This window comes from Bubalus kerabau, chromosome 1 (assembly GCF_029407905.1).
Source record: "Bubalus kerabau isolate K-KA32 ecotype Philippines breed swamp buffalo chromosome 1, PCC_UOA_SB_1v2, whole genome shotgun sequence".
Taxonomy (NCBI): domain Eukaryota; kingdom Metazoa; phylum Chordata; class Mammalia; order Artiodactyla; family Bovidae; genus Bubalus; species Bubalus kerabau.
The window spans coordinates 131,785,143-131,812,033 of record NC_073624.1 but is presented as its reverse complement, the minus strand read 5'-3'; the positions used below and the strand labels follow the sequence as shown (position 1 = coordinate 131,812,033).

At 37.4% G+C, this 26,891-nt stretch overlaps 1 protein-coding gene across 3 annotated transcripts in view; it reads left to right on the top strand.

Moving 5' to 3' along the window:
- Window positions 1–26,891, top strand: part of LYST (lysosomal trafficking regulator) — a 175,658-nt gene that overhangs the window by 20,891 nt on the left and 127,876 nt on the right. For 2 of the 3 annotated variants that reach the window (XM_055588766.1, XM_055588781.1), the window contains exons 2-4: window positions 7,204–7,293; window positions 9,805–10,003; window positions 25,215–25,305. In XM_055588766.1, the coding sequence (XP_055444741.1) occupies window positions 9,812–10,003; window positions 25,215–25,305 (283 nt within the window). In that variant the 5' untranslated portion in view covers window positions 7,204–7,293; window positions 9,805–9,811. The remainder of the gene's footprint in view (window positions 1–7,203; window positions 7,294–9,804; window positions 10,004–25,214; window positions 25,306–26,891) is intronic. The other variant, XM_055588773.1, reaches the window with a different exon arrangement.

Below are 26,891 nucleotides of genomic sequence, written 5' to 3'. Positions count from 1 at the left end.
CCTAAATCGAATCCCTTATGATTTTACCGTGGACGTGCCAAATAGATTTAAGGGACTAGATCTGATAGACAGAGTGCCTGATGAACTATGGATGGAGGTTCATGACATTGTACAGGAGACAGGGATCAAGACCACCCCCAAGAAAAAGAAATGCAAGAAAGCAAAATGGCTGTCTAAGGAGGCCTTACAAATAGCTGTGAAAAGAAGGGAAGCAAAAAGCAAAGGAGAAAAGGAAAGATATAAGCATCTGAATGCAGAGTTCCAAAGAATAGCAAGAAGAGATAAGAAAGCCTTCCTCAGTGATCAATGCAAAGAAATAGAGGAAAACAATAGAATGGGAAAGACCAGAGATCTCTTGAAGAAAATTAGAGATATCAAGGCAACATTTCATGCAAAGATGGGCTCGATAAAGGACAGAAATGGTATGGACCTAACAGAAGCATTTAAAATTGAACTGCATAAAACATTTACCAAAAATGCTTGCTGCTGCTACTGCTGCTGCTAAGTCGCTTCAGTCGTGTCCAACTCTGTGCAACCCCATAGACGGCAGCCCACAGGCTCCTCTGTCCCTGGGATTCTCCAGGCAAGAACACTGGAGTGGGTTGCCATTTCCTTCTCCAATGCAGGAAAGTGAAAAGTGAAAGTGAAGTCTCTCAGTCGTGCCCAACTCTTAGCGACCCCATGGATTGCAGCCTACCAGGCTCCTCCGTCCATGGGATTTTCCAGTACTGGAGTGGAGTGCCATTGCTTTCTCTGAAAATGCTTACTGATGTCATATAATCTCTGAAGATCCACATAGCAACTCCGTGGACATTTTATGGGGAGGAGGCCAAACTTCACACATAGAGCTCTGTGTGACTGGACAGTAATTGTTTGATTCCAAATCTCCCGCCTTTGTTTTCACCATTGTTATAATACTAATAATTTGACTGTTCAGAACAGATTCAGAAACTAGCAAAAACAGACTAGTACATATTTATTGAAATATTTATTAAGTAATAAATAATGGTTGAATTAATGAATTAGTGAAAAAGTGAATTGTAGCACAGTAGACTCTGTCCTCCTTATCACCAAGACCAGTCATTATTTAATAGTTCTTGAGGAGGAAACTTAGTGACCACGGGAGAACTTCTTGCCATATTGTTGAGATTTTGTCTTCTGTGGTAAATGTAGTATCATTAGTAGCACTGCTTAAAGCACAGAATTGATAATATATTTTAAAAATGCCTAAAAGTTAAGAATATGTAGTCATGACTTGGTGTAGGGGCAGGTGTAGTAGCCCTACCATATTTCACGAAGGTAAATGTTTGAAAAATACATTGTACTGAGGATGATATCATAATTCTTTGATCTTTTGGATAATAGGTTGTGGCAGAACCAGAACCAGAACCAGATCAGAGCAAAAATATCAAAGTCAGCTTTCCTAAAATGTCTATGGGAGGTCTCACTCAGTAAAAGCAAAGCTCATTTTATTGACCATTGCATTTCCAGAAGGTAAAGGAAATACTCGGGGAGCTGATACCCTGAGCCTAATTTTGACCCTCTGTGAGGGCTTAGTTAGTGAACATAATGGGAAGGGCTAATGTCCAGAAAACTAACTTCATGATTACTCAACTGTAGTGACCTTTCACTTCCCCTCCAACACTGACATGCAGAGTCACACTCTGGATGTTGTCATCATCTGGAACCGTTTGATTCAGAAATCTACAAATTCCCATATCTTCCTTGCTACATTCTCTGTTCTCTCTCATAGAGATTGAGTACCTGAATTTCCTCTTTGTGTGGCAACATGTGCCTGGCCTTTTTCTTTTCTCTACCCAGCCTGTACCCCGTTTTTGACCATACGAATTATTCTTTCACCTGTACCCCTGATTGCTTCCTCTTATGCTTCTGCTGCCTCCACTCACCAGAACCCTCATTTCAAGATCAGTGATACAATCTGTATTCTCTATTATGAGATCCAAGCAGCTGAATCCTGGAGAATCTGAAACGTTTGAGAAAATTGAACACATCAGAAATTCAAAGGTTTCAGCCAGCACCCCAGGAAATCCTTTTATTTATCTTTGATCACTATTCTCTCCATCCTTGTTTTCCTGCTTCCCATTTTGCTTTTTGATACCAAACTTACTGTAATTCTTCTGGAGACTTGACTTGAGCCTCTCTTCCTGTCTGGAATGCCTTTATTCTCTCCTTTTCTCCCTTTACCTGTTCAACTTTTTTCAAAATTATCTTGTTCATGAGGCTTCCCTGACCACTCAGATTGGGTTCAGTACTTCTTATCAGTACACAGTGCCCTGTGTATTGGTTTGCCTTTGCCACATAATGTGATCTTCCTGGGGGTGGGCAGAGACTGGGACTGCTTTCCCACTTGTACTCTTAGTGCCTGGCACAAAGCGGGTGTTTAGTAAGTGATAGGTAAGTGAATAAATAATAAACAGAAAGAAGACTTGAAGCAAAGCTGGAATATAGAGACTTGGAGATACAGAGTTCCTAAATAGCAAAGAAAAGATAGGTAAGGTGCCATATGTAGTTTCTAGAAGGGAAAGTGGTTGTAAGATGTCCATAGACGGAGGCTTTATTGAACAGTTGGAAATAATTTGTGAAGAAAAAGTAGAGGCAATGTGGCCAAATGAACTCACATTTTGAAATAACATGTGCAGGACAAGGAAAGAGAAACAAATAACAAAAACAAAATTATTTATATATAAAAGAGGAACACAACCCTCTGAGAATAATGAGCTAAGATTTTTAAAATGTCAAAACTGACCTTTACATTTTATATATAGAACATGAAAATAACAAGCAAATAATGGATTCTTCTTTTAAATAAACCAACCCTATGATCAGAGACAGAGAATAAATGCAACTTCTCAATTTCTGTTTTCTTTGCATCTTCTCTAACATGAAGAATGATCTATACACAGATTAATAAGGGTAGAAGTAAGAAGAATAATAGGAGAAAATCTAAGCCCAAGATTGAGAAGGAGATTGTACCAGAACCTCTGGTTGTTCTAAATGAATTCACACCTCAGGTTCAGATTCTGAGAAAATTTGTTAATGTCATCGTTCAACTGGTAATCTTTGAGTTATTACAGTGAATTTGAAAACTTTTAGAAGATTGTGAGGACTAAACTTCCAAAATTATAAAAAAGAATGTATATTCCATAGACTTTAGTGAGTTTGAAGTTATCTCCACAAAAGCTTCTTAAAGATCATTTTAAAAGATGTGCAAATGTTTACAGAAAGAATAGATGGACAGGAAAGGTTAAGGAGAGTCTCTAAACTAATTCATGCAGATAACCCAGCTTCTGCTTTTGTTGGGGATGTACATGTACAGATCAAGAGAATGCTGCAGCTGTAACGTGCATAGACTCCCATGAGGTGTTTGACGTCATCTGTTCTATCATTCTGTTTTGGGGGACACATGGAGAGCTGGGCTCTAGTATAGGTACAGTTATTGAACAGTGGAACTTGATTTTAGTTACTGCAGCCATGTGGGAAATCTCTTAGAGGCTGCTGTTTTTGACACTGTTTCACTCATCAGTTTAACACCTCCCACTTCTCACTCTCAGCTGGATTACCCTGTGGTTTATTTCACTGAGAAAATTGAAGCCTCCAAATCTTGGTCTTCCCACTGCCAGAAACACGAGTCTTCCTGCATCTGTACTCGTGAACTCTGTCATGCTTCTTACTCCATTGACTCAACTGCACTGTTCCTTCTGCTTGCACATTGGAGCCTGTTTATTTTGCCTCCTCATTGTTGCTGGTATTATCTCCTCATTGTAGCTTTTCATCTGTTTTCCTTTTTCTGTTGGAGAAACATGCTACATGAATATGCTATGATAGCTTACAAACATGCCATAATATCTTTTTTTCTTAAAAAACTAAACGATTCCCCTATCCAGAGTCCCCTTCAAGCTGCCACCTATTTCCTTGTTACCCTTTTTGACAGAACTTCTCTAAAGGGTTTTCTAACACCTTGCCTCCATTTCTGTGCCATTCTTTGCCGCTCCACTGAGGCACTGTTTGACAGGGTTGTCAGTAACTTTCATGTTGCTAAATCCAATGGTCAGTTCCCCATTTCCATCTTACTCAACCTCTCAGCAGTATTTGACACAGTTGATCACTCTTTCCTGTTTCAGGTTTTCCTCACTTGGTTTCTGGGAAGGACCATGCTCCTGAATTTTTTCTGCCTCACATGCTGTTCCTTCCTGGTCTCCTATGCTGGAACCTCTTTGTCTCCCTAACTCAGTGATGTAAACTCCAGGGCTCAGTCCTAGAACCTGTTCTCTGCTCCACTTGCACTCATTCTCTGGGTCTCCCCCCCCCCCGCGTTGAGTACTCTAGCCACTAGCCACAGTCCCATCATTGCAGAAAGTTCTTTCAGACGGCATTGCTCTGGGTTATTTCATCCATATTATCTCATTAAAATGCATCTGCATGCTGATAACTCCCAAACTGATTCACCTGTTCCAGCCTCCCACCTGAACCCAGCTTGGTATATCCAGCTGCCTACCTGATACCCTTTACTTGCTTCTTAAGAGACCTGTCAGACTTGACAGAGCTAAGGGTAAACTTTATTATACTTTCTCTCCCAAACAGTCTTGTGTATAAATGATCTGGGCTGTTCCTCACATAGCCTTAAAAAAATTTGGTAGTCTCTCTTTTTTCTAAAAAATTTTTTGGAGGTTAGTCAAGGAAAGGAGGGTGGGCAGGAAGGAGACTTCCACTGTTTGGGAGAGACAGTTCCAGAGGAACACCCCTGTTTCTTTCTACATCTTACTTCAGTCCCTGAAAAGTAAGAGTGAGTGACTTTTCACACTTTTGTAGTAATATCTAACTTCTTTTTTTCTCTTGCATTCAGTAACTGGTGCATCAAATATACACTAGTCTCAATGCCCTGGAATACTTTTTCCCCAGATACTCACATGGGCTGTTTTGTTACTTCATTCAGGGTTTTGCTCAGAATGTCCTCTTTAGACATTCCCTGCCAACCCTATCTAAAGTAGCCTTCCTGTCATTCTGTATCCTTATTCTGTTTTACACTGGCATTACATTTATTTTTTCTGTCTCTGCCCCACTAGAATCCATGAGCAAAGGGATTTTTCTTTTTGTGTCAAAAATAATAGCTGGTGTATAGTAACTGTTCAATAAATGTTTGTTTGATTAAATGGCGTACTGATGAGGACACTTATGTCATTTCTAATGACATAAAACCAGAGGTTATAACTGCCACATTGTCAGTTTTTTGTTTGGTTTTTTTTTTGGTTATTTTATATTTTACACTTCACTAGTTGCTGAATTAGAGAAAGTGAAACCTCTTGTTTTTCTGAAAAGGTCATTTATATGATTATAGGCATTTTGCTAGGATTCATTTCATTTATGGTAAAATTTTAAGAGTATAAAAATTCTAGTAATATTGTTGGGAGCAAGTTTTATTTATTATGACATTTAATAATAGTTATAAGTTGAAAATTGTAATGATGATGAATTTGAAATTTGGCATTTTTGCTATAAAGTACAAAAAGTAACAAGACAGGGTCCCTGGCCTTAAGGAACTTGTTACCTAAGAGGTAAGATAGTCATCAGATAAGTAGCTACACAGGGGCAAAAACATGTAATGTTCTAAAAGGCACATTTTCAATTTATTAAAAAACTGTATTTCCATACTTTATGGACACCTAGCATAATATAGAGTGATTTTTTTAAAGTCAAAACACAGCTGTGAATAATGAGTGCAGGAGGCAGAGTGCAGGAGGACACAGCTCATTGTTGTGGCGGGTGGGCTTATGATTTTGGATGGATATCCAAGCTGGACCGTGTACAATATGGAGATAAAGAAACCATGTCAGGGGCTTTCTAAGAGCATTAAAAAGCCCCTCAGCTTGGCCTGGAAATGTCTCTCAGTAAGAGAAACAGATGGATCCAGTTTTCTGGCAACTTTCACTTCTAGTAGACAGCCTGAGTTAGCTGGAATCGTTTTAGCATCTGAGATAAATGACTCCATCTTGTAGTAATCCAGGCTACAGGGTGCCTGTAGTCAGAACAATTCATACACTACCTCCTTACGCTCATCGTTCGATAGGTGATTTCCTTGTCTATAATTTTAGAGTTAAAAATATAAGGATGATGCAGTAGGAGCAGGTATGGAAGGCGTTTTGAGACTCCACTCCAGGACTGTTTTGTTTGATGGAGCAGTTGATGCCTTGGTGGTTGGCCAGTGGAGTGGGCACGTAAGACTGAGATCCAGTCTGTGCTTTGGTAGCTGTGTGCCATGGACTGCACCATCCTAGGAAAAGTGTTTTTTCCCTAATTCACACAAAGTCTTGTGTAGTTTAAGTGCAGTTCTGTCCTATTTCCTGCCTACTTTATTCTCAAGGGCCTAGAATAGTGTGTAGTACAAGAACCGTCTGTCAAGCTGAACGGAATTCAAGACAGTGCTCTAGATTTGAGCATTTTAAGCAATTAAAGGTCATTTTGATTTTAAAAGCTTGTGGCTCAAAATAAACCTTACTCTTTGCCTTATAACTATAATAAGAAAATATTTTTCATGCCTCTGCCTGGTATAAGTTATAGCAAAGGAGAAAACTACAGAGAAGCATCTTCTTGCTACCCCAGAAGTAGGAATTTATCCTTTGATATTCCAGAAATAGCCTTCACTGTGTTATACGTAGGCGATTAATTTTTTAAAATTCAGAAAGGGTAGGAAACTTGGTGGTGGTTTATTCATTCGTTGGCTGTAGTATTTTCTGAGTTCTCATGTATTCTCAAATATCTTTTACAGGAAAGTAATAACTTGACTGTCATAGTATATAGATGATATTCTACTGCCTTCTAGATTTCATTATTAAGAAGACAGATGGTGCCCAATTCTTCCTCCTTTATAGTGGTTTACTGGAGGTTATAAGTTGGGAGTTGGGAGAGGAGGTGTAGGGAGCTGTGATCAGGTTGTCTTGTACATATCAAATATGTTCCAAGACGTCATCTCTCAAGATCCCATTCTTAAAGCTACAGGCATTTTTTAGTGTGCTCTTGAGATTAAAAAAAAATTGTTGGCTGTTTCATGCATCAAATATGAAGACTAGCCTCTGGTTTTTATGTCAGAATTTTAATTTTTAAAATTATTTGTGTTTAGCTATCACCATTAATGGTTATTCTGTTTTGTTTTGTTTTATCCTGGTTTTTTTTTTTTTTTTTTGGTAGGTGTAGCTTTGTTCTAAGAATATTTGTTTCGTCCAGTTCATGAACTCAAATTATAAAGACCCTAAATGTTACAGAAGTGTTGAAAGATTGGTGAGTATTTAATGTAACATATATTAACAGCCAAAATACTTGATTCAGTCTAAGACTTTGAAACTAATAGTTATATGACATTAATTAAAACCCAAAGTGAAAATACCTAAACTTTCTAGGCATGTAAATTATGGTTTATTCATACTGTGGCACATTGCACAATGGTTTAAAGGAATGAACTTAATGTTGAGAGGGAAAAGCAAAGTTATAAAAAGATGCATACGTTTTTAAAATAAATGATACTGAATATTTTATGACTATGATGTATCAAAATTATAAAAATATATATGGAAATGATAAAACAACAACTAAGGAGGTAGAAGAGGTATGGGTGGAGTGTAGCTTTCCTGTACTATAAGGTTTGATTTCTCTACACACATACACACGCACACACCCACCCCACCCCGCCCCCGCCCCCATACACTAGAACTGAACTGAACATAGTTTAATGTTAATACTTGCTAGATCTGAGGTCTGAGTATTTGCTATAACCTCACGTTATAGAATCTTTGTTTTTTTCCAGGCATTTGAAATGTTCCAAAAAAACTTTTAAAAAATGCCATGCAATCATCTTTTCAGTTGGCATTCAGAATGGCTGAAAAACATTCAGTTAAATTCAGCATTCTTATTAGATGTGTGGGAAGAAATAAGTATTTCTTACTGTACCAGGCAGAAGTGCCCCCCCTGCCAGTGTTGTTCTGCTAGTGCTGTTAATAACTAATGCAGCTAGAAGAGTGAAAAGTGTGTGCATATTGGATGGAAAAGTTCACATTTTTTGTAATTTGTAGTTGACATGGTTTTAGACCTGGAAATTCCAATAAGATCAATAAGAGAGTTCAGTAGGAAGTTTGGATATAGGAGTAAGGTTTGGATATCTCAAAATAAATCTACTTCCTGTAGGCCCCCTATATACCAGTTTTGTATCCTAGTTAGAATATATAATGGGAAATAAAATCCCATTCAGAATAATGATGAAAACTATAAGACACATGGAATAAACCTAACAGAAATATATAACAGTAATTTCTACTTCAAGGAAATAAGATAAATGTGCAGGTATTATAAGGTGTTTATTGCAGTTTGTTTATGATAGTAAGAAGCTAGAAACAACCTAAATATTCAACAATGACAAATTGACTACATTGTTTAGTACATCTACTAATGAAACACATGTACTATATGTAAAATACACATGCAGTGGAATGTATTAAAAACAGTAAGCATACAGCTATTAAACAGAAAGAGTTCATGTAAAGATTTCCGAACTATCTAAATGAAACAATCAGGTAATAGATCATTTATATATGATACCCTATATATGTAATTGTGTATGTATTTTATATACATTTTTAAATACAGAAAAATGTTTCTGCATATAATTCTTTTACTGACATGGCGTCTTATGTGTTTAGGAAGTGAGATTGAACTTATTTCCTCATCAATTGTCTAAAAATTCATGTTAATTTCTATTATCTTAATTTCTAGAAGATAGGCCCTAATTATTACCACAGTTTTTTTTGTTTTTCACATTTTTTAAAATTTCTAAAGTTGCACTGTGCCTTGCAACTGAAGGTGTCTTATATAGTCAGTGGGCTGCATTTGTGGAAGAGTTATATTCTTGCGTACCCTTGAATGAACTTGGTCGTAGCTGTTCGCAGTGTCAGCCCTTCAGTTGAGTTATGTGCATTGTCAGTACTACATCTGATGAATTTTCCGTGTTGCCTGGTTATTTACTTTCTACCAGTCTCCTCTGGTAAGATTAAAAAACTTGCACAGCCTCAAAACCTACAGAATGATGTCAGCGTCTTTGGGTTCTGTCAGGTGAAAAACAGTTTATATTTTTAAAGATCCATTTATCTTTCAAAATATGTACAACAAGAGTATTTTATAAGTAATGGGTTTATTTTTATTCTAGATTGAGGCCATTTTAGAGAGGAAGTCAGCATTTACTTTCACCGCCACCACCCACTAGTGTTTTCTTTCCCAGCTTTGACTTACCCGTGCTTGCTCAGTCATTTCACACCCAGGACTGATTTCTGCCATGCAGGAATATTTAAGGAGTACCAGACTAGATCAGGGAGAAGGCAATGGCCCCCATCTCCAGTACTCTTTTTGCCTGGAAAATCCCATGGACGGAGGAGCCTGGTAGGCTGCAGTCCATGGGGTCACTAAGAGTCGGACACGACTGAGCGACTTCCCTTTCACTTTTCCCTTTCATGCACTGGAGAAAGAAATGGCAACCCAGTCCAGTGGTCTTGCCTGGAGAATCCCAGGGACGGCGGGGCCTGGTGGGCTGCCGTCTATGGGGTTGCACAGAGTCGGACACGACTGAAGCAAATTAGCAGCAGACTAGATCAGAACTATGTCTGAAAAGATTATAAGGTTAGGTACCAATGCCCAATAATTTAAAGTCAGTCTTCGATTAAAAACAAATAGCAACAAAAACATATATTAATAGTTTTATACAACATTTTTATTTTCCTAATCTTTTCTGTAATATTTATTTTATAGCTCGGTCATGAGCACTGACAGTAACTCATTGGCACGTGAGTTTCTGACCGATGTCAACCGGCTTTGCAATGCGGTGGTCCAGAGAGTGGAGGCCAGGGAGGAAGAAGAGGAGGAAACCCACATGGCAACCCTCGGACAATACCTTGTCCATGGCCGAGGATTTCTGTTACTTACGAAGCTAAATTCTATCATTGATCAGGTAACATTTTCATATCAAATCATTTTTTTCCATCAGTAAATTTTAATTATAGAAAAGTAATTTCTAGGTTGCATAATTTCTGATAGTCTTTTTGAGATAAAGTCCTATCTCTCTCATCACTCAGACAAGGAAAAGTAACTCCATTTATGAACATATTGTTTATTTGAATACTTTCCAAAATGTCTAAAATATCTTACAGTTATAAACAACCTTTTTTCTAAAATGCTTTCATATACACTATGCTTTTTAATTTTAATATCAGTGTGAGATAACTATGATTGTTAGTAGCATGATTAAGAAAAATCTGCATTTGTACTTTCAATAAGTATCAGGTATATTTTTTTAAAGTTTAGTGTAAATTATATTTAAAGAACTTGCCAATTCTGGGGTGAAAATACAGAATCCTTTGTGTAAACTAATAATTACTAAATCATCTGGTTTTCATACATTACTGTGTTTGCTTAAACAATGGTAAGACCATGTGGTATTTTGCTGTTTCCTTATTATAGAATTAACAGAATTTTAAAGCTAGTTGGGACTATGAAGATGTTTTCATCTAACCTCCTTTTGTAGATGAAAGACTGAGATCTGAAACATTAAATAACTCAGACAAGGTTAACTTGAAGCCTAAATGCAATTTTTATCTATTTCATTTGATTAGAAAACAAATATTTATTTTATGAAAGAAAAGCCCACCATCTGCTTTCACCATCTACTAACTAACATAGGTAATAATATTTCAATTAATTTAAATTTAAAGGATAATAAACACTCGGTAGCACCAATATGATAGACAGCTTTAAACACTTTAAGTGTAAATTTAACTGTTGTAAAATAAAATTTCCTTGTCATGAAAGCATTTTGCTAAGAAATACATATATTGGGTAAATATAGATGTTAAAATTAAAGTGGCTATTTTCACTATAAGCTAAGAAACCTAACAATATAAATCAGGAAGTATTTGTTCACTGTGGTATCTACCTGTCATGGAATTTTTCAGAATATTTTCAGGTTTATATATTTTTATTGCTGCTGCTGCTAATTCGCTTCAGTCGCGTCCGACTCTGTGCAACCCCATAGACGGCCTCCCCCCATGCTCCCCCGTCCCTGGGGTTCTCCAGGCAAGAACACTGGAGTGGGTTGCCATTTTCTTCTCCAATATTTTTATTGAGGTAGCATTGATCTATAACATTATATAGGTTTATGTAATTTTATTCTTTTTTTAATGTGATTGATCAAATATGACTAAATGGAATTTAATTTTTAAATATTTGGCTTCTATAAAATAAATTTTAAAATAAAAAATGATTTGTTAGACCACATGTAGTGATTTTATATTTCAAAATTTTGATGATTTAGTATACATATCATGCTCTATTTATCTTCTTACCCCACATTAGAACAATTCTGTGTTTTTTCTCTCTTTTTTTAAAGATACTACTTATATAGCATCAGAAATAACAGTTATCCAGGAATAAATCTGATGAATTATATATAGATTTCTCTATAAAATACTATAAAATGTTGTTGAGAAAAACTAAAGAATACTCAAATAAGGGTGGAACTACATAATTTTCATGTACTGGGAAAAAGTCAATATTTTATTCTCCAAATTGATCTGTAAATTCCAATATAATCCCAAACTTTCAGTAGCTTTTTTAAATGCCAGCTTTATTGGAATATAGCTTACATATCAAAGAATTAATCTATTTCATATGTGCGACTTGGTGGTTTTTGAGTGAAGTCGCTCAGTCGTGTCCAACTCTTTGTGACCCCATGGACTGTAGCCTAACCAGGTTCCTCCGTCCATGGGGTTTTCCAGGCAAGAATACTGTCGTGGGTTGCCATTCCCTTCTCCAGGGGATTCTCCCGGCCCAGGGATTGAACCCAGGTCTCCCGCATTGTAGGCATACGCTTTACCGTCTGAGCCACCAGAGAAGATCAGCGTAGTCACACAGAAACGCAACTGTCACCACCGTCAGTTTCAGAATATTTTCACCCCCTCAAATAGAAACCCGGTGCCCTTAGCCATTACTTCCCTGTCCCTCCCATCCGCCTTGGCCCTCAGCAAACACTGATCTATTTTCTGTCTTTCTCTTTTGAGTTGTGAAGTATCTTTCACTGTACTGTTTAATGATTGAATGTGAATGTGAAAGTCATTCAGTCCTGTTCGACTCTTTGCGACCCCATGGACTGTAGCCCGCCATGCTCCTCTGTCCATGAGATTTCCCAGACAGGAATACTGGAGTGGGTTGCCATTCCCTTCTCCAGGGGAACTTCTTGACCCAGGAATCGAACCCGGGTCTCCTGTGTTGCACGCAGATTCTTTACCGTCTGAAGCCCATTAAATGATTGAACTCATTCAACTCATAATTGCAACATTTTTTCCTATGGCAATATTTTTTTAATGTCTTCTTTCTCCCTAGTTACTCACTTTTTGGAATATCTGTAGCAATGGTGGTAGGGACAGTAGAAGTAGAGTGAAAATAAAATATTAATGAATAGCCATTTAAAAAATAAGACTTCCCAAGGTTTAATTGTTTAAACCAGAAAATGGAGAATGATCTTTAGGCTCTTTAAGGGGAATTTAACTATATAAGATTTAATCATTTAAGATGAAATCAAAGCACTGGATTCAAAGCTGTACAGGAGAAACTAGCTTTTATCTGTTTCTCATATGTTGAAACACTTCTTGGATACTCTGGAGAAGAGGCAGTTTAAATCCTTACAATACTTCTGCTTTATTAACATATTTAATATAAGGAATTAAGCAGACTTTTTATTAATACGTAATTTACGTATAGGAAATGTACAGTATTTTGTTGGGTAAGTTTTGACAAATATGTAACTTCTATAACCACCACCCAAACCAATGGTTAGAAATTTCCACCACCCTAGAAAGGTTTGTCATACTCCTTTTCACTCAGCCACTCCCCTTCCCCCACTGCAAGATAACCACTGTTCTGACTTTTAACATCTAAGTATAGTGTTGCTTGTTCTAGTACTTCCCATAAATGTAATCATGCAGTGTGTACGCTTGTGTCTCGGAGATGATTCATCCATGTTGCTTAAATCAGTAGTTCATTACTTTTTGTTTCTGGTTAGTGCTTTGTTGTATGGATATACCATAATTTTTTAACCATTCTCCTGTTGTTTAACCATTTGGGTTGTTTTGTTGTTGTTCTTTAGTTGCTAAATTGTGTCTGACTCTTTTGTGATCCCCATGGACTGTATAGCCCACCAGTCTCCGCTGTCCATGGGATTTCCCAAGCAAGAATACTGGAATGGGTTGCCATTTTCTTCTCCATTTGGGTTGTTTACCACTTGGCTATTGTGAATAAAGCTGCTGTGAATATTCTTATAAATGTCTTTGTGTGAATATATTTTCATTTCTTCTGGATAAATATCCAGGCATATGATTGATCAGCTATAGGGTAGGTGTTTAGCAGTATAAGAAATTGCTAAACTGTTTTTCAAAGTGGTTGTACCACTTTGTTCATTCATTCAGTGGTGTATGAGAATTTTCATTCCTACCAGTGGTGTATGAGAATTCCAGTTGTTCTATATCCTCTCTAATATTTGACATTGCCAGTTTTTTTAGTATTAGGCATTCTAAGTGAATGTGAAGCAGTGTCTCATTGCAATTTTAATTTGCATTTCTGTGACAACTTATGATGTTGAGCACTTTTTAGTGTGTTTAATGTCCGTTTGTATATCTTCTTTTGTGAATATCTGTTCAAGTTTTGTGCTCATTTTAAAACTCAGGTTATTTGTTTATAATCTAGTTGTTATAATTCTTTATGTATTCTGGATAAAAATCTTTGTTGAATTGCAAATACTTTCTCTGTGGCTTGTCTTTTCATTTCTTTCTTTTTTCCCTGCCTGAGCTATGAGGCATGCAGGATCTTAGTTCCCCACCAGGGGTGGAACCTGTGCTCCCTGTAGTGGAAGCATGGAATCTTATCCACTGGACCACCAGGACAGTCCCACCTTTACATTTCTCAACAGTGTCTTTAGAAAAGCAAATTTTTTCCCTTTGTGAATAGTGCTTTTTATATCTTGTCTAAGAAATCTTGGTCTTACAAACCCAAAGTTGCACAGATATTCTCCAATGCTTTTCCCCCTAGGGGCTTTTTTGTTATTATTTTTAGGTCTTTTAGGTCTGTGATCCATTTTGAATTAATATTTGAATATGGTTTGAAGTAGGAATTATGGTTCATTTCTGCCCATCCACTCATTTGTTCTACAACATTTCTTCTTAAAAGTCTGTTCTTTCCCCTACTGAAAAACGTTGCCACCTTGGTTAAAAATCAATTGACCATATATTTATAGTTTATTTTTAAACTCTCTCTTCTAGTCTGTTATTTCTTTCACTAATACTATACTGTCCTGATTACTGTAACTTTTATAGTAATTCCAGAAATTAAATGGTGTAAGTTCTCTAATTTGTTCTTTTTCAAAAATGTTTGAAGAACATTCTAGATCCTTTGCCTTTCCATATACATTTTAGAATCAGCTTATTATTTCTGCAAAGTGCCTGTTATGATTTCAGTTGTGATGTTGTTGAATCCAGAAATCAATTTGAAGAGAATGGACGTCTTACATACTAACAATCCTGAGTTTCTCAATCCATGAACATGATATAAATCTCTTTGTTTGAGTCCTCTCAAATTTCTCTACAGTATTTTGTGGTTTTTAGCATTGAGGTCTTATGTAATTGGGCGTAAATTTGTTCTAAATAGTTTATCCCTTTTGTGAGATTATAAATGGCATTTAAAATTTTTATTTTTCTGCTGCTTGCTGCTCATAGAAATACAGTTGATTTTTGTATGTTGACCTTGTGCCCTGTGATTTTACTAAATTTATTTACTTATCTATCTTGAAATTTTACTGTGCATTCCTTAGGATTTTCTGCGTAAACAGTCATGTCATCTATAAATGATTTCACTTCTTTTCAAATTTTTATGCCTTTTATTTCATTTTCTTGTGTTTTTCTTTGGCTTCTAGTACAGTGGTGGGTGGAAGTGATGAGAGTGGACAGCCTGCCTGTGTTTGGCCTGAGAGAAAGGCATTCAGTATTTCACCATTAAATCTTATGTTAGCTCTAGATTTTTCCCAGATGCCTTTTATCACAATAAGGAAATTCTCTTTTAGTCCCAGTTTGTTGAGAGTTTGTATCCTAAATGAATGTTGGATTTTGTCAAATACCTTTTCTGTGCCTATTGACACTATCATATTATTTTTTTCTATTAATGTAGGTGGATTACATTGATGGTTTCTAAATGTTGAACTAACTTTGTATTCCTGGAATAAACCCAATTTGGTCATAGTTTATCATATACAGAAATGTTAATCTGTTTATTCTTAGGGGAAAAATACTTAAATAGAAAAAATATAATCTTATTAATGGTTAAAGATAACAGACTGGAAGTTTATACTGTGACCTTTACAAGTTTTTTGAAAACTTGTAAACTTGAAAACTGCCCAGCCTAAAAAAATAACAATTACCCTTGATTTTAATGTTGGTATCAGTATCATCTAGATGGTGGCTTTGGTGACCCAATTGCTCCAGATCTCAGTATTCTCATCAGTAATGTAATATACATCAGTAACATAAATACATCTAGTTGGATGACTTCAAAGATCTCTTCGAACATAAAAGTGATTTATTTCTATGTCGTATTTGATAGTAATGGTTTCTAATTTCTTCTATACCCTAATCATGGACATATATCACTTAATTCTAATGTAATGAGTAAAAAATAACATGATTTATTACCAAAAAAATATATCAAAATTGAACTAGAATACACAACCATGTGTTATATAACATTCTGCTTTTAAAATTTCCAGTATGTATAGTTTCCATACCTATTCACATTCTGTGGATATTCTATAAAATTGTTATTTATTTTGCTGAGTAAAATATCAAGAACAGGCTAGACGTTTATGAACAGAGTATAGTTTTAAAAATATAATAGGTTTCTTTAACCTTTGCTATTTTATATGTAAGAGAGTACTTTAGTCTTCTTACATTTTTGTAGTATTGTTTCTTTAATATGTGGTACTATATAATTGGCCTATCATCATAATACATAAAGTAAGTTTAATTGGAAAATATAAGACTTTTAAAACTGTGGCTACACAATTCATTCACTGGTTTATTCAACAGTATCTACTATGTTCTAGCACCTCTGCTACATACAGAGATATAAGAATAGAGATATCTTTACCAGGAACTCATAGCTTTTGGAGGGATGGACAGATTTTTTTTTTAAGGATGACAAACTGTAAAATTATTGGGGCATATAAAGGAGAGAGTCCTCAGGAAATGCTTCTTAGACAGATTGACATGTGTAAATAGGAATTGGCAGTGTAAAGGGGGAGGAGGCATTAGACCAAAGGAACTGCAAATGCGAACACACTGAGCTCTGGAGAAGAATCTACTTAGGAGGGTTAAAGCAAAGGCTGCATGTAGGGGTTGGGCTAGTGGGGAAACTGATGGCAAGCCTTGTCTACTGTAGTTTTGTTGTTCAGTCGCTCAGTCATGTGTGACTCTTTGCGACCCCATGGACTGAAGCATGCCAGGCTTCCCTGTCCTTCCCTATCTCCCTGAGTTTGCTCAAACTCATGTCCACTGAGTGGGTGATGCTGTCTAACCATCTCATCCTCTGCCACCACCTTCTCATTTTGCCTTCAGACTTTTCCAGCATCAGGGTCTTTTTCAAAGAGTTGGTTCTACCATAGTAAGTCAGTCTACCATAGTAAGGAATCTTAATTTTATTCTGAAAATATTAGGGAGGTTTTTAAGTAAGAAAATAAGCAATGAAAAGTATTCTTCAGATTTGACAAGTCAGTCACTGACAATATTATTAGCAAGAATTGTTTCTGTTGGAGAATAATGCAAACTTTTCAATTTAGTAAAGGTAATAACAATGAATGGGTTTTAAATTACTACATCTAGATCTGCAGATTCTGTTTACACATATGCCAGAATTTATCTGTGTATGATTGGTCTAACAGGGATGAGGAAGCATAGCAGATGCTGACATTCCTACTTCTTGGAAGAGTTGGAGTGTGATCACAGTGGAAATGGTAGCCACTGGACAGCAGTAGATAAACCATTGCATTATCTCCTTTATACCTAGGCTAGTAGACAGGAGCAGTGAGTGTATCAGTTGATTGCTATGTAACAAACCACAATTCAAAAAATTGGCTGCATTAAAAAATGATTTATTTGCTAATGATTCTGTGAGGTTGGCAGTTCAGACAGGCTCAGCTGGGATCACCACCTCTGCTCCTTATGGTGTCAGCAGGGATTACATCTAAATGTGCAGTTGGTTGGCAGAAGACTGAGAGCTGCTGGATGGGACTGTTGGCCGGCTGCCTCAGTTCTCATCCATGTGGCCTCTCGTCTTTCAGAAGGCTAGTCTCAGCTTCTTTCCATGGGTGGAAGCACTCCAAGAGGCTCAGGGGGAGGCTGAAGAAAGTCATATAATCTCACTTCTGCCACATTCTGTTGGTCAAAGCAAGTCACTTGGCCAGCACAGATTTAAAAGATGAGAACACAGACTCCAGCACTTGATGGGAGGAAATCACTTGTGGCCATGTTTTATCTACCATAGTGTTTTCCCTCTGGCCATGATTATTAGCATCTCTCCCATACTCCCTCCCAGGACTCTCAGAGTAATGTTCCCTCATGGCATCCGATCGGAAGTCCACGAGCTCACGATATGCATCAGTTCTGTATGCACTCTAGGCTTCCCGGTGCAGCACTTTAGTAGCAGCTCTTCTTGACTGAGAGACTCGTGAACTAAAAAGACAAATTATCCACCCCCACACACCCTGTACACAGTGATGAGACAGGAACAAGTTAACCACAATACATACTTGTATTCAACAAGGGAGAGTGAGAGGAGGCACTCGCAGTCACTCATCCAGTGAAATCCAGCTAGGCAGGTGTTCTAACATACCTTTTTCTGTTTTTCAGACGGATTTCTACTTTGGGCACGTAAGGCTTGTGTGGAAAAGCACCCTTAAAATTTTTAGTAATACTCTACTTTTGTCTGGCTAACAGGGTCTACTCAGTTCAGTTCAGTCACTTAGTTGTGTCCGACTCCTTGCGACCCCATGAACCGCAGCACACCAGGCCTCCCTGTCCATCACCAACTCCCAGAGTCCACCCAAACCCATGTCTTTTAAGTCGATGATGCCATCCAACCATCTCATCCTCTGTCGTCCCCTTCTCTTCCTGCCCTCAATCTTTCCCAGCATCAGGGTCTTTTCAAATCAGTCAGCTCTTCGCATCAGGTGGCCAAAGTATTGGAGTTTCAGCCTCAACATCAGTCTTTCCAATGAACACCCACTCCTTTAGGATGGACTGGTTGGGTCTCCTTGCAGTCCAAGGGAGTCTCAAGAGTCTTCTCCAACACCACAGTTCAAAAACATCAATTCTTTGGCACTCAGCTTTCTTTATAGTCCAACTCTCACATCCATACATGACTACTGGAAAAACCATAGCCTTGATTAGACAGACCTGTGTTGGCAAAGTAATGTCTCTGCTTTTTAATATGCTGCCTAGGTTGCTCATAACTTTCCTTCCCAAGTAGTAAGTGTCTTTTAATTTCATGGCTGCAGTCACCATCTGTAGTGATTTTGGAGCCCAGAAAAATAAAGTCAGCCACTGTTTTCACTATTTCCCCATCTGTTTGCCATGACGTGATGGGACCGGATGCCATGATCTTCGTTTTCTGAATGTTGAGCTTTAAGCCCACTTTTTTACTCTCCTCTTTCACTTTCATCAAGAGGCTCCTTAGTTCTTCTTCACTTTCTGCCATAAGGCTGGTTATCATCTGCATATCTGAGGTTACTGATATTTCTCCCGGCAGTCTTGATTCCAGCTTGTGCTTCATCCAGCCCAGCGTTTCTCATGATGTACTCTGCATATAAGTTAAGTAAGCAGGGTGACAATATACAGCCTTGATGTACTCCTTTTCCTATTTGGAACCAGCCTGTTGTTCCATGTCCAGTTCTAACTGTTGCTTCCTGACCTGCATACAGGTTTCTCAAGAGGCAGGTCAGGTGGTCTGGTGTTCCCATCTCTTTCAGAATTTTCCACAGTTTATTGTGATCCACACAGTCAAAGGCTTTGGCGTAGTCAATAAAGCAGAAATAGATGTTTTTCTGGAACTCTCTTTTTCGATGATCCAGCAGATGTTGGCAATTTGATCTCTGGTTCCTCTGCCTTTTCTAAGACCAGCTTGAACATCTGGAAGTTCAGTGTTCACGTATTGCTGAAGTCTGGCTTGGAGAATTTTGAGCATTACTTTACTAGCGTGTGAGATGAGTGCAATCTCTGGGCCTACTAGGTACCACCTTAAGTCTTTCTGGGGTTGTGACATAATACTCTTAGTATTATAGCCACTTAATAACCCATTTTTGATGGGAGGAGAGGAGGAAAGGGAATTGGGAGCTGGTTGGGTAGGCTATAGCCTATAGGCGAAATCCTGTTGCCATTGATCTGTTTGTGGGCAGCACACAAGCTAATAAGAGTTTTGGCATTTTTAAAACACTGTTAGAAGAAACAAAAATATGGGACACAGGCCATATATGACTCACAAAGCCTAAAATGTTTACATTCTGCCCCGTTACAAAAGAAGTTTGCAACTTCTGGTCTAAATAAAGAAAAACTATTTTTTTTTCAAAGCAGAGTATCTGACATCAGTAGGGAAAACAGTACATGTAATTATCCTGAGACATCAAAAACATTTAGCAGAATTCATCTATTCTTGACAAAAACTCTAAAAATAGATTAAGAATAGAGTTTCATCTAAAAAGAGCAGGAAAAAAAGAAAAAAATTTATATTTATTTTTATTAAGGTATGAGTAGGACTTCCCTGGTGGCTCAGATGGTCAAGAGCCTGCCTGCAATGCAGGAGACCTGGGTTCAATCCCTGGCTCAGGAAGATCCCCTGGAGAAGGGAATGGCAACCCACTCCAGTATTCTTGCCTGGAGAATCCCATGGACGGAGGAGCCTGGTGGGCTACTAGTACAGTATTACTAGTAGCAAAAAGTCTTTGTTACTTTCAACATGGAGTAGCAAAAAGTCGGACAGGACTGAGCAAATTTCACATAGTTGATTTACAATGTTGTGTTAATTTCTGCTGTACAGCAAAGTGATTCAGTGAATATTCTTTTTCATATTCTTTCCCATTTTGGTTTATCACTGGATATTGAATATAGTTCGCTGTGCTATACACTAGAACCTTGTTGTTTATCAATTCTATGTATAATAAGTTTTAATCTGCTAACCCCAAACTCCCAATCTATCCCTTCCTCATCCCCCCAACCTCCTTGGCAACCACAAGTCTGTTCTCTATGTCTGTGAGTCTGTTTCTGTTTTGGAGATAGGTTCATCTGTGTCCTATTTTAGATTCTCCATGGAAGTGATTATTATATGGTATTTGTCTTTATCTGTCTTACTTCACTTAGTATGATAATCTCTTGGTCCATCCATGTTGCTACAAATGGCATTATTTCTTTTTTTTTCTTTTTTTTGGCAGAGTAGTATTCCGTCGTATGTATGTACTGCATGTGCTTTATCCATTCATCGGTCAGTAGACGTTTAGGTTGTTTCCATGTCTTGGCCACTGTGAGTAGTGCTCATATGAACATAGGAGCACACATATCTTTTTGAATTATAGTTTTGTCTGGGTATATGCCCAGGGGTGGGATTGCTGGATCACATGGCAACTCTATTTTTAGTTTTTGGAGGAACCTCTGTAGTGTTTTCCATAGTGGCTGCACCAATTTACACTCCCACCAACAGTGTAGGAGCATTTTCTCTACATTCTCGCTAGCATTTATTTGTAGACTTTTTAAATCATGGCCATTCTGACCAGTGTGAGGTGGTACCTCATTGTAGTTTTGATTTGCAGTTCTCTGATAATTAATGATGATGAACATCTTTTCATGTGCCTGCTGGCCATCTGTATATCTTCTTTGGAAAAATGTCTGTTTCGGTCTTCTTCCATTTTTCAGTTGGGTGTTTTTCATTGTTATTGAGTTGTATGAGCTGTTTGTATGAAGAAATCAAAATAATTTTTATAAGCTCTGCAATAGAACCAGCATAAGAATAACTTTATTAGTATTCTGTTTGATATCATGTTTTAAAAACATGCAATAACAAAGTGGAATATGAAAATAGTGACAGCTAAATGTGAGAAAGATGGAGAAATAAAAGTTAATTTTTAAACTGATGTGTACAGAAAAATCCAACAGATCATCCAGAAAACTGTTCAACAGAATTATAGAATATAAGACAAACATATTGTTTCCTTTAGCTAAATCTATACAACTAGAAAATTTTAAAAAGATTCTGTTTACAGTAGTACTGAAGAAATGTTCACATGTGTGTATATAGATACACATTTAAGAAATAATTATAAAATTGTGATAGAAGAAATGAAGGACTTAAATAGCACATATATTTCTGCTATGTCTGGAACATTAAATTCAGCATGTCAAAATTAAAAGTAATGCCATTAATATAAATTAAAATAACTTCAGTCCAAATTCCTTAACATGTCATCCTGAGATCCTTGAACCCCACTGATCTGGTGCCCATATGCCTGCAGCTTCCTAAACATCGCCTCTGATTTGGGATTTCAGCCTTTCCTCCCAATAAAATTGCCCTTTCTCTTCCATCCTGCCATCACTACTTTTGGATGGTTAGGATAGGCAATTAAGATAAAACACAATCAAAACAATAGAATTGTGGAAGAGACAGTGCCTGGCACCTGGTAGATAAGTGGCATGAACATGATTCTTACCACCTGGATGAGAGTGATCTCACTGTTTGTTATTGCAGTGGGGAATTTAAAAATGTGTGACACAGTCATTTTCCAAGCAGAGGGGAGAACATAAAATTGTAAGTATTAGATGAGGAGTACTGTGATTTCACTAGGTCGGATAGTTTAGGAATAGCCAGGAAATGGCTCTGTTTGGGTCATATATTGCCTAATTTGGCATATTGAGCCTTGAGCTAAGTGGGAGGGAAACAGAGAAGTTCCAGGCCACGTGTCTCAGAAGCCAGGGGCAGGAATGCCAGTTCACACAGCAGTGGTGATTTGCCAGTGTACTGTGGAGGAACACATGCTGAATTACAAGGACAGCCTGTCTGTAGCACTTCTTCACACACCCTTGAGGTTTTGGCAAGCTCTTTTAGAATGTTATTAGTTCCTCTACTAAAGATAAAGATTCAACTTAGAGGGACTAGGCAGGAATGTACCTGTCCAAAATTGGTTTACTGTTTTTTGCAAGATAATGTATCTTTTGCTGGCATCTTAAAAAATGTTGAGATAAGTACCGAGTACAAGCTCTGCATACAATTGTTATCTAGATATCTGCTGACTCTGAAGTGAAGCACATAGAAATGGCATAGAATTGCCCTTTGATACAATTTTTACTTTGCATCCAGAATTCAAAATCATTCAGGCAGGTAATGTTTATGAACATCCAGCTGTGTAGTAGGCATTGAGTGGGAAAAAGGGAGGTGATTGCTAAGGACTTGGGCCTGAGCCCTGGAATTCATGCTCTGAGAGAGGCCTGCAAAGTATGTTTGGGAAAATCTCCCATCATCTTTAGAGATAAATCCAAACCCCTTCATGTGACCCCCCTCCCCAAGGCCGCCTTGTATCTGGCACTGTCCACCTGGCTGGCCTTGCAGCCTTTTCTTAGTGCCCTCCCCCTTGCTGTGCTCCAGCCACACTGTCCTGCCTGCCATTCTATGAAGAAGTCAAATCCATTCCCACCCTTTGTATCTTTCCTATGAGCTCTTTTCCTCCATGTCTTTGCATGGATTCTTCCTTCTCATCAGTTAAGCATCTGCTCAAGTGGTCCATCCTGACTAGCCTATTTAAATGTTCCTCTTTCCATCTTATTTAATTTTCTCCATATCACAGCATTCTGTCTGAAAGTTTCTTATCTGTCACCACTGTTTTCTGTCTCACCTGCTAGAGTGTCAGCTTTGTAAGGGTGTGAGTGTTGTCTTCCTTGTTCACCACTACATCCAGAATGTCTGGCACATAGTAGAGGCTCAGTAAATATTTGTTGAATGAATGAAAGAGGAAAATGGGCAATCAGACATTAACCATTCAGCAAATTGGTTGCTATACTAAATCAGGGTCATGAAACCTTACTTGACCTAGGAGCAATCGATTAGAGAAGTCTTCCCACAGAGGAACCAAGACCTGAAGGATGAGTTGGTACTTGGCAGATGGAAGGATGGTGAGAGAATTGTAAGAGCAGTGCATGTGAGGAAGATGTTTGAAGGACCATTGATGTTCAGGGAACCTTAATAGTACATGTAGGTAGGGGTTGGCTGTGGTGGTAGGAGTTAAAACTGGACAAGTCAGTAGGAATCATGTCATGAAGGGTCTTCCAGGCCTGAGAAGGGATTTAGATTTTGCTTTTGCAGAATTTTAAGCCTTTTCATAACCAAGATGCTAGAAAGTAATAATCGGAATCCTGTCTCTACTTTCTCATTCCCCTTGACTCTTCAGCCTATTTGTAATCTGATTTGCACCCTCATCACTCCATCAAAACTGTGTTTGTTAAGGTCACCAGTGACCCTGTACTTGCTAAGTGCTTTCCTCCCATCATCTTACACAATTAAAGATCAGCAACTCTTGACCTGGTTAACTTTTCTTTCTTTTCTGAACTGCTCCCTTCCCTTGATATTTCTTGTTCTGCTTCTCTTTGGAGAGAGTTAACGTATCAGTCTCCTTTGTAGGCTGCTCTTTAGCACCACCATCTGCGGTTCTTCCAGTGTTGTTCTCCAGAACTCTGTTCTGGGAAGTCTGCCCCTCTCCTTCTGCATACTGTCCTAGGAAATTTCACCCATGTCCTTGACCTCTGCTCGGATGACACCCCAATTATTTACTTTACATCTTTTTCTTAAGTTCCAGTCATGTATATTCAGCTGTTTACTAAAAGGCTGAGTCCATTTGGAGATCCAACAGACATCTCAAACTCAGTATATCTAAAAAGTGAATCCATCATCTTTACCCCAACCTAACACCACTGCTAAATGTCCTGTCTTGATGACTGTGTTATCACTTGTTACCTAGTGGCCTAAATCAGAAACTTTCAAGTTCTTTTGGATCTTTTTTTTTCCCATCCCATATGCCCCATAGTTAATCAGCTGCAAGACATTTCATTTCTCCCTTACGGTTTCTCAAATATGTCTCCTCCTTTTCAGTGTTACTGTCTGAGGCTTCAGATTATTATTGTCTCTCATCTGTATTACTGTTTCCCTGCCTCTAACACTGATTAGTCCCTTCTCCTCCCCACCAGTTCTGTTGTCTATATAGTGGCAAATCTGATTATGTCACCCTGACCCACTCTGACCCCCTCCCCACAGATTGACATGAGCAATTTACACTTGATTTGTCATTAATTCCTCAACCACCCATGTCCCAAGTTTCCCAGGTGTAGCACTTCCAGACCTCTGATAATGATTGCTCCTTTTTCTGAACTCCTAAACTGAATGCCTGTGCCACACCCGGGTATGTACACATGCTGCGTGCCTTCTGTTCTTTAACTGCTTTGTGTGTATGTGTTCTATGGACCAAATGAGGGGACCTTCTCCAGGGCTTGGACCATATCCTCCAGAAAGGGTAAGACAGTAAATGCTATGGACCTAGTGTGCAGTCAATAAATATTTATCGAATGACCTTCACTAATAAGTCTGTCTCTCTTTACATATACTATTGTATTAATAATGTCCATTTCTCTTTTTGAAAATTGTGTTTTCTGAGTTTTAAATTTAACTGCATGAAGCCTTTTTGTTTTTCTAGTAATTTTTGTTACTGGTTTGCCAATTAATAGGGGTTAACTTTTCATTTGCACCTAGCAAATTTATCTTTTTGTAGGTGAGGAATTCTTACAATGTGCATGGTGGTAGTAACAGCAGCTACTTTTGGAAAAAGCAGCAAGAATGTGCTAAATACCGTCAAATACTCTTACCTTCTATCCTTGGGAAGGTTTATAAATTGCAAAGTATCACAGTTTTAATTGGATTTAAGATAGGTTAATTTGATTCTTCCTCCTCAAGAAACTGGGATTTTTTTTCAACTTAAAGATAAGGTATTAGAAATTACTGTGTTTCATGACCTCAGAGCATGAAGGATTCTTTTATTTCTAATACAGGCATTGACATGCAGAGAAGAACTCCTTACCCTTCTTCTGTCACTCCTTCCATTGGTATGGAAGATACCTGTTCAAGAAGAAAAGGCAACAGGTATGTTTCTTTTCTTTGTCATATCACTTGTGTTATCAAAATTCTACTGCGGAAAAACTTGCATTGAAAGGTTACTTCACTGTGATGGTTGATAGCAGCTCAAAATCAAAGCAGTGTATATTAGTGTGATATTTAATATGAAAAATTCTTTAGGCAAATACATTTTTATTTCTTCTAATATAAAAACGATAGAGAATTCCTTGAACGTAATGATGATTAGAAAATAGATGAAGAAGCAGAACAGCCTAACATTTAAAAATGGAGAGTGAAAAGTTTGAAGAAATCAAAGATTCTCTGCTTATTTTAAAGACTGCTTTCCATTACCAGTACTCAATCAATGACGTTTGCAGTTTAGTTTTTCTAATGTTGCTTTTAAAGGATAAATTTGAAGTAATGTTTTGTGTTAGGACTAGACAGGATTATTACACTTAAGGTCAACATATTTTTAATTTCTGATTCAGAAAAAAATATATATATCATATTAAGTACATGAAACTTAGTTTAAATGTTTCAATAGAGGGATTAACAGTTTTCCCCCTTCACCACTTCCGGAATATGCAGATTGTGAGATGTTTAAGGATCTCTCAGGTTGAAAAAAAAAATCTCTTGAATTGTATTTTAATGCCATATATGCATCTTTAATGTATTTCTGATATGGAGCTCTCTTTTAAGGGATTTATCTAAGGTCTTGTAATAATATTATCCTGCTTATTTTGTTGATTCACTGACTCTGCTCTTATTTTCTTCTGAATTTATAGAACTCACAAATTGTTAATCACTTAAGAACTCTAATTTGTGTTCTTTTGGTGAAGTTGTCTTCATTGCCTGCATCTTTTGCATATGTGGAATTTGTCAGACTCCTTTTAATCCTCTCTCTCTTAAAGCACAAGTCTTTTATTTAGATTTTTATTTATTCATTCTAAATTATAAGTGTACCTTTTGTATTATTGCAGAGGAAAAAGCCCAGTGTCATTATCTTTTTAATTAGTATGGAAAATTTATTCTTTTCTCTAAGATATAGGTCTTGAGTGCTGACCACACAGCAGCCCTAGGTTCTGGGCACTGAGGGTGAAACAGCAATATCTGCCCCTGTACCAAGTTCCTTGCGTAGCACATGCAGTAAATATTGTGAATCAATAACTCTCTTAACCCCAGTCTTGGAGAACATTTGTATCTATTGTATGATTTTGAAATAATTTGGGGAGATCTTAAGGTTCCTAAGTTATATCAGAGCTATAAACTAAATACTGTTTTGAGGATATAGTATACCTCTGTGTCTTAATTAATGGTGTTATTAGAGGAGATTTGTAAAGTGGTAAGAATAGTAATGCTAAATACCAGCATTGCTTTCCTAACTCTGTTCTCCTTGTTTTCAAAATCAATTTGTATTCTTTGATTCAGGGCCACTTTGTGTTTTGAGCAGGATAAGGAAATGAAGTGATGTGGGGAGGAAGGGGAGTAGAGACATACTAATAAGCTAGAAGAAGCCCCATAATAAAAATATACTGAGGACAAACTCCTAGAGAAGTAAGAGGATAATCACCTATGCATATTGAGTTTTAAAACGTATTAAGGTATTCTAAATT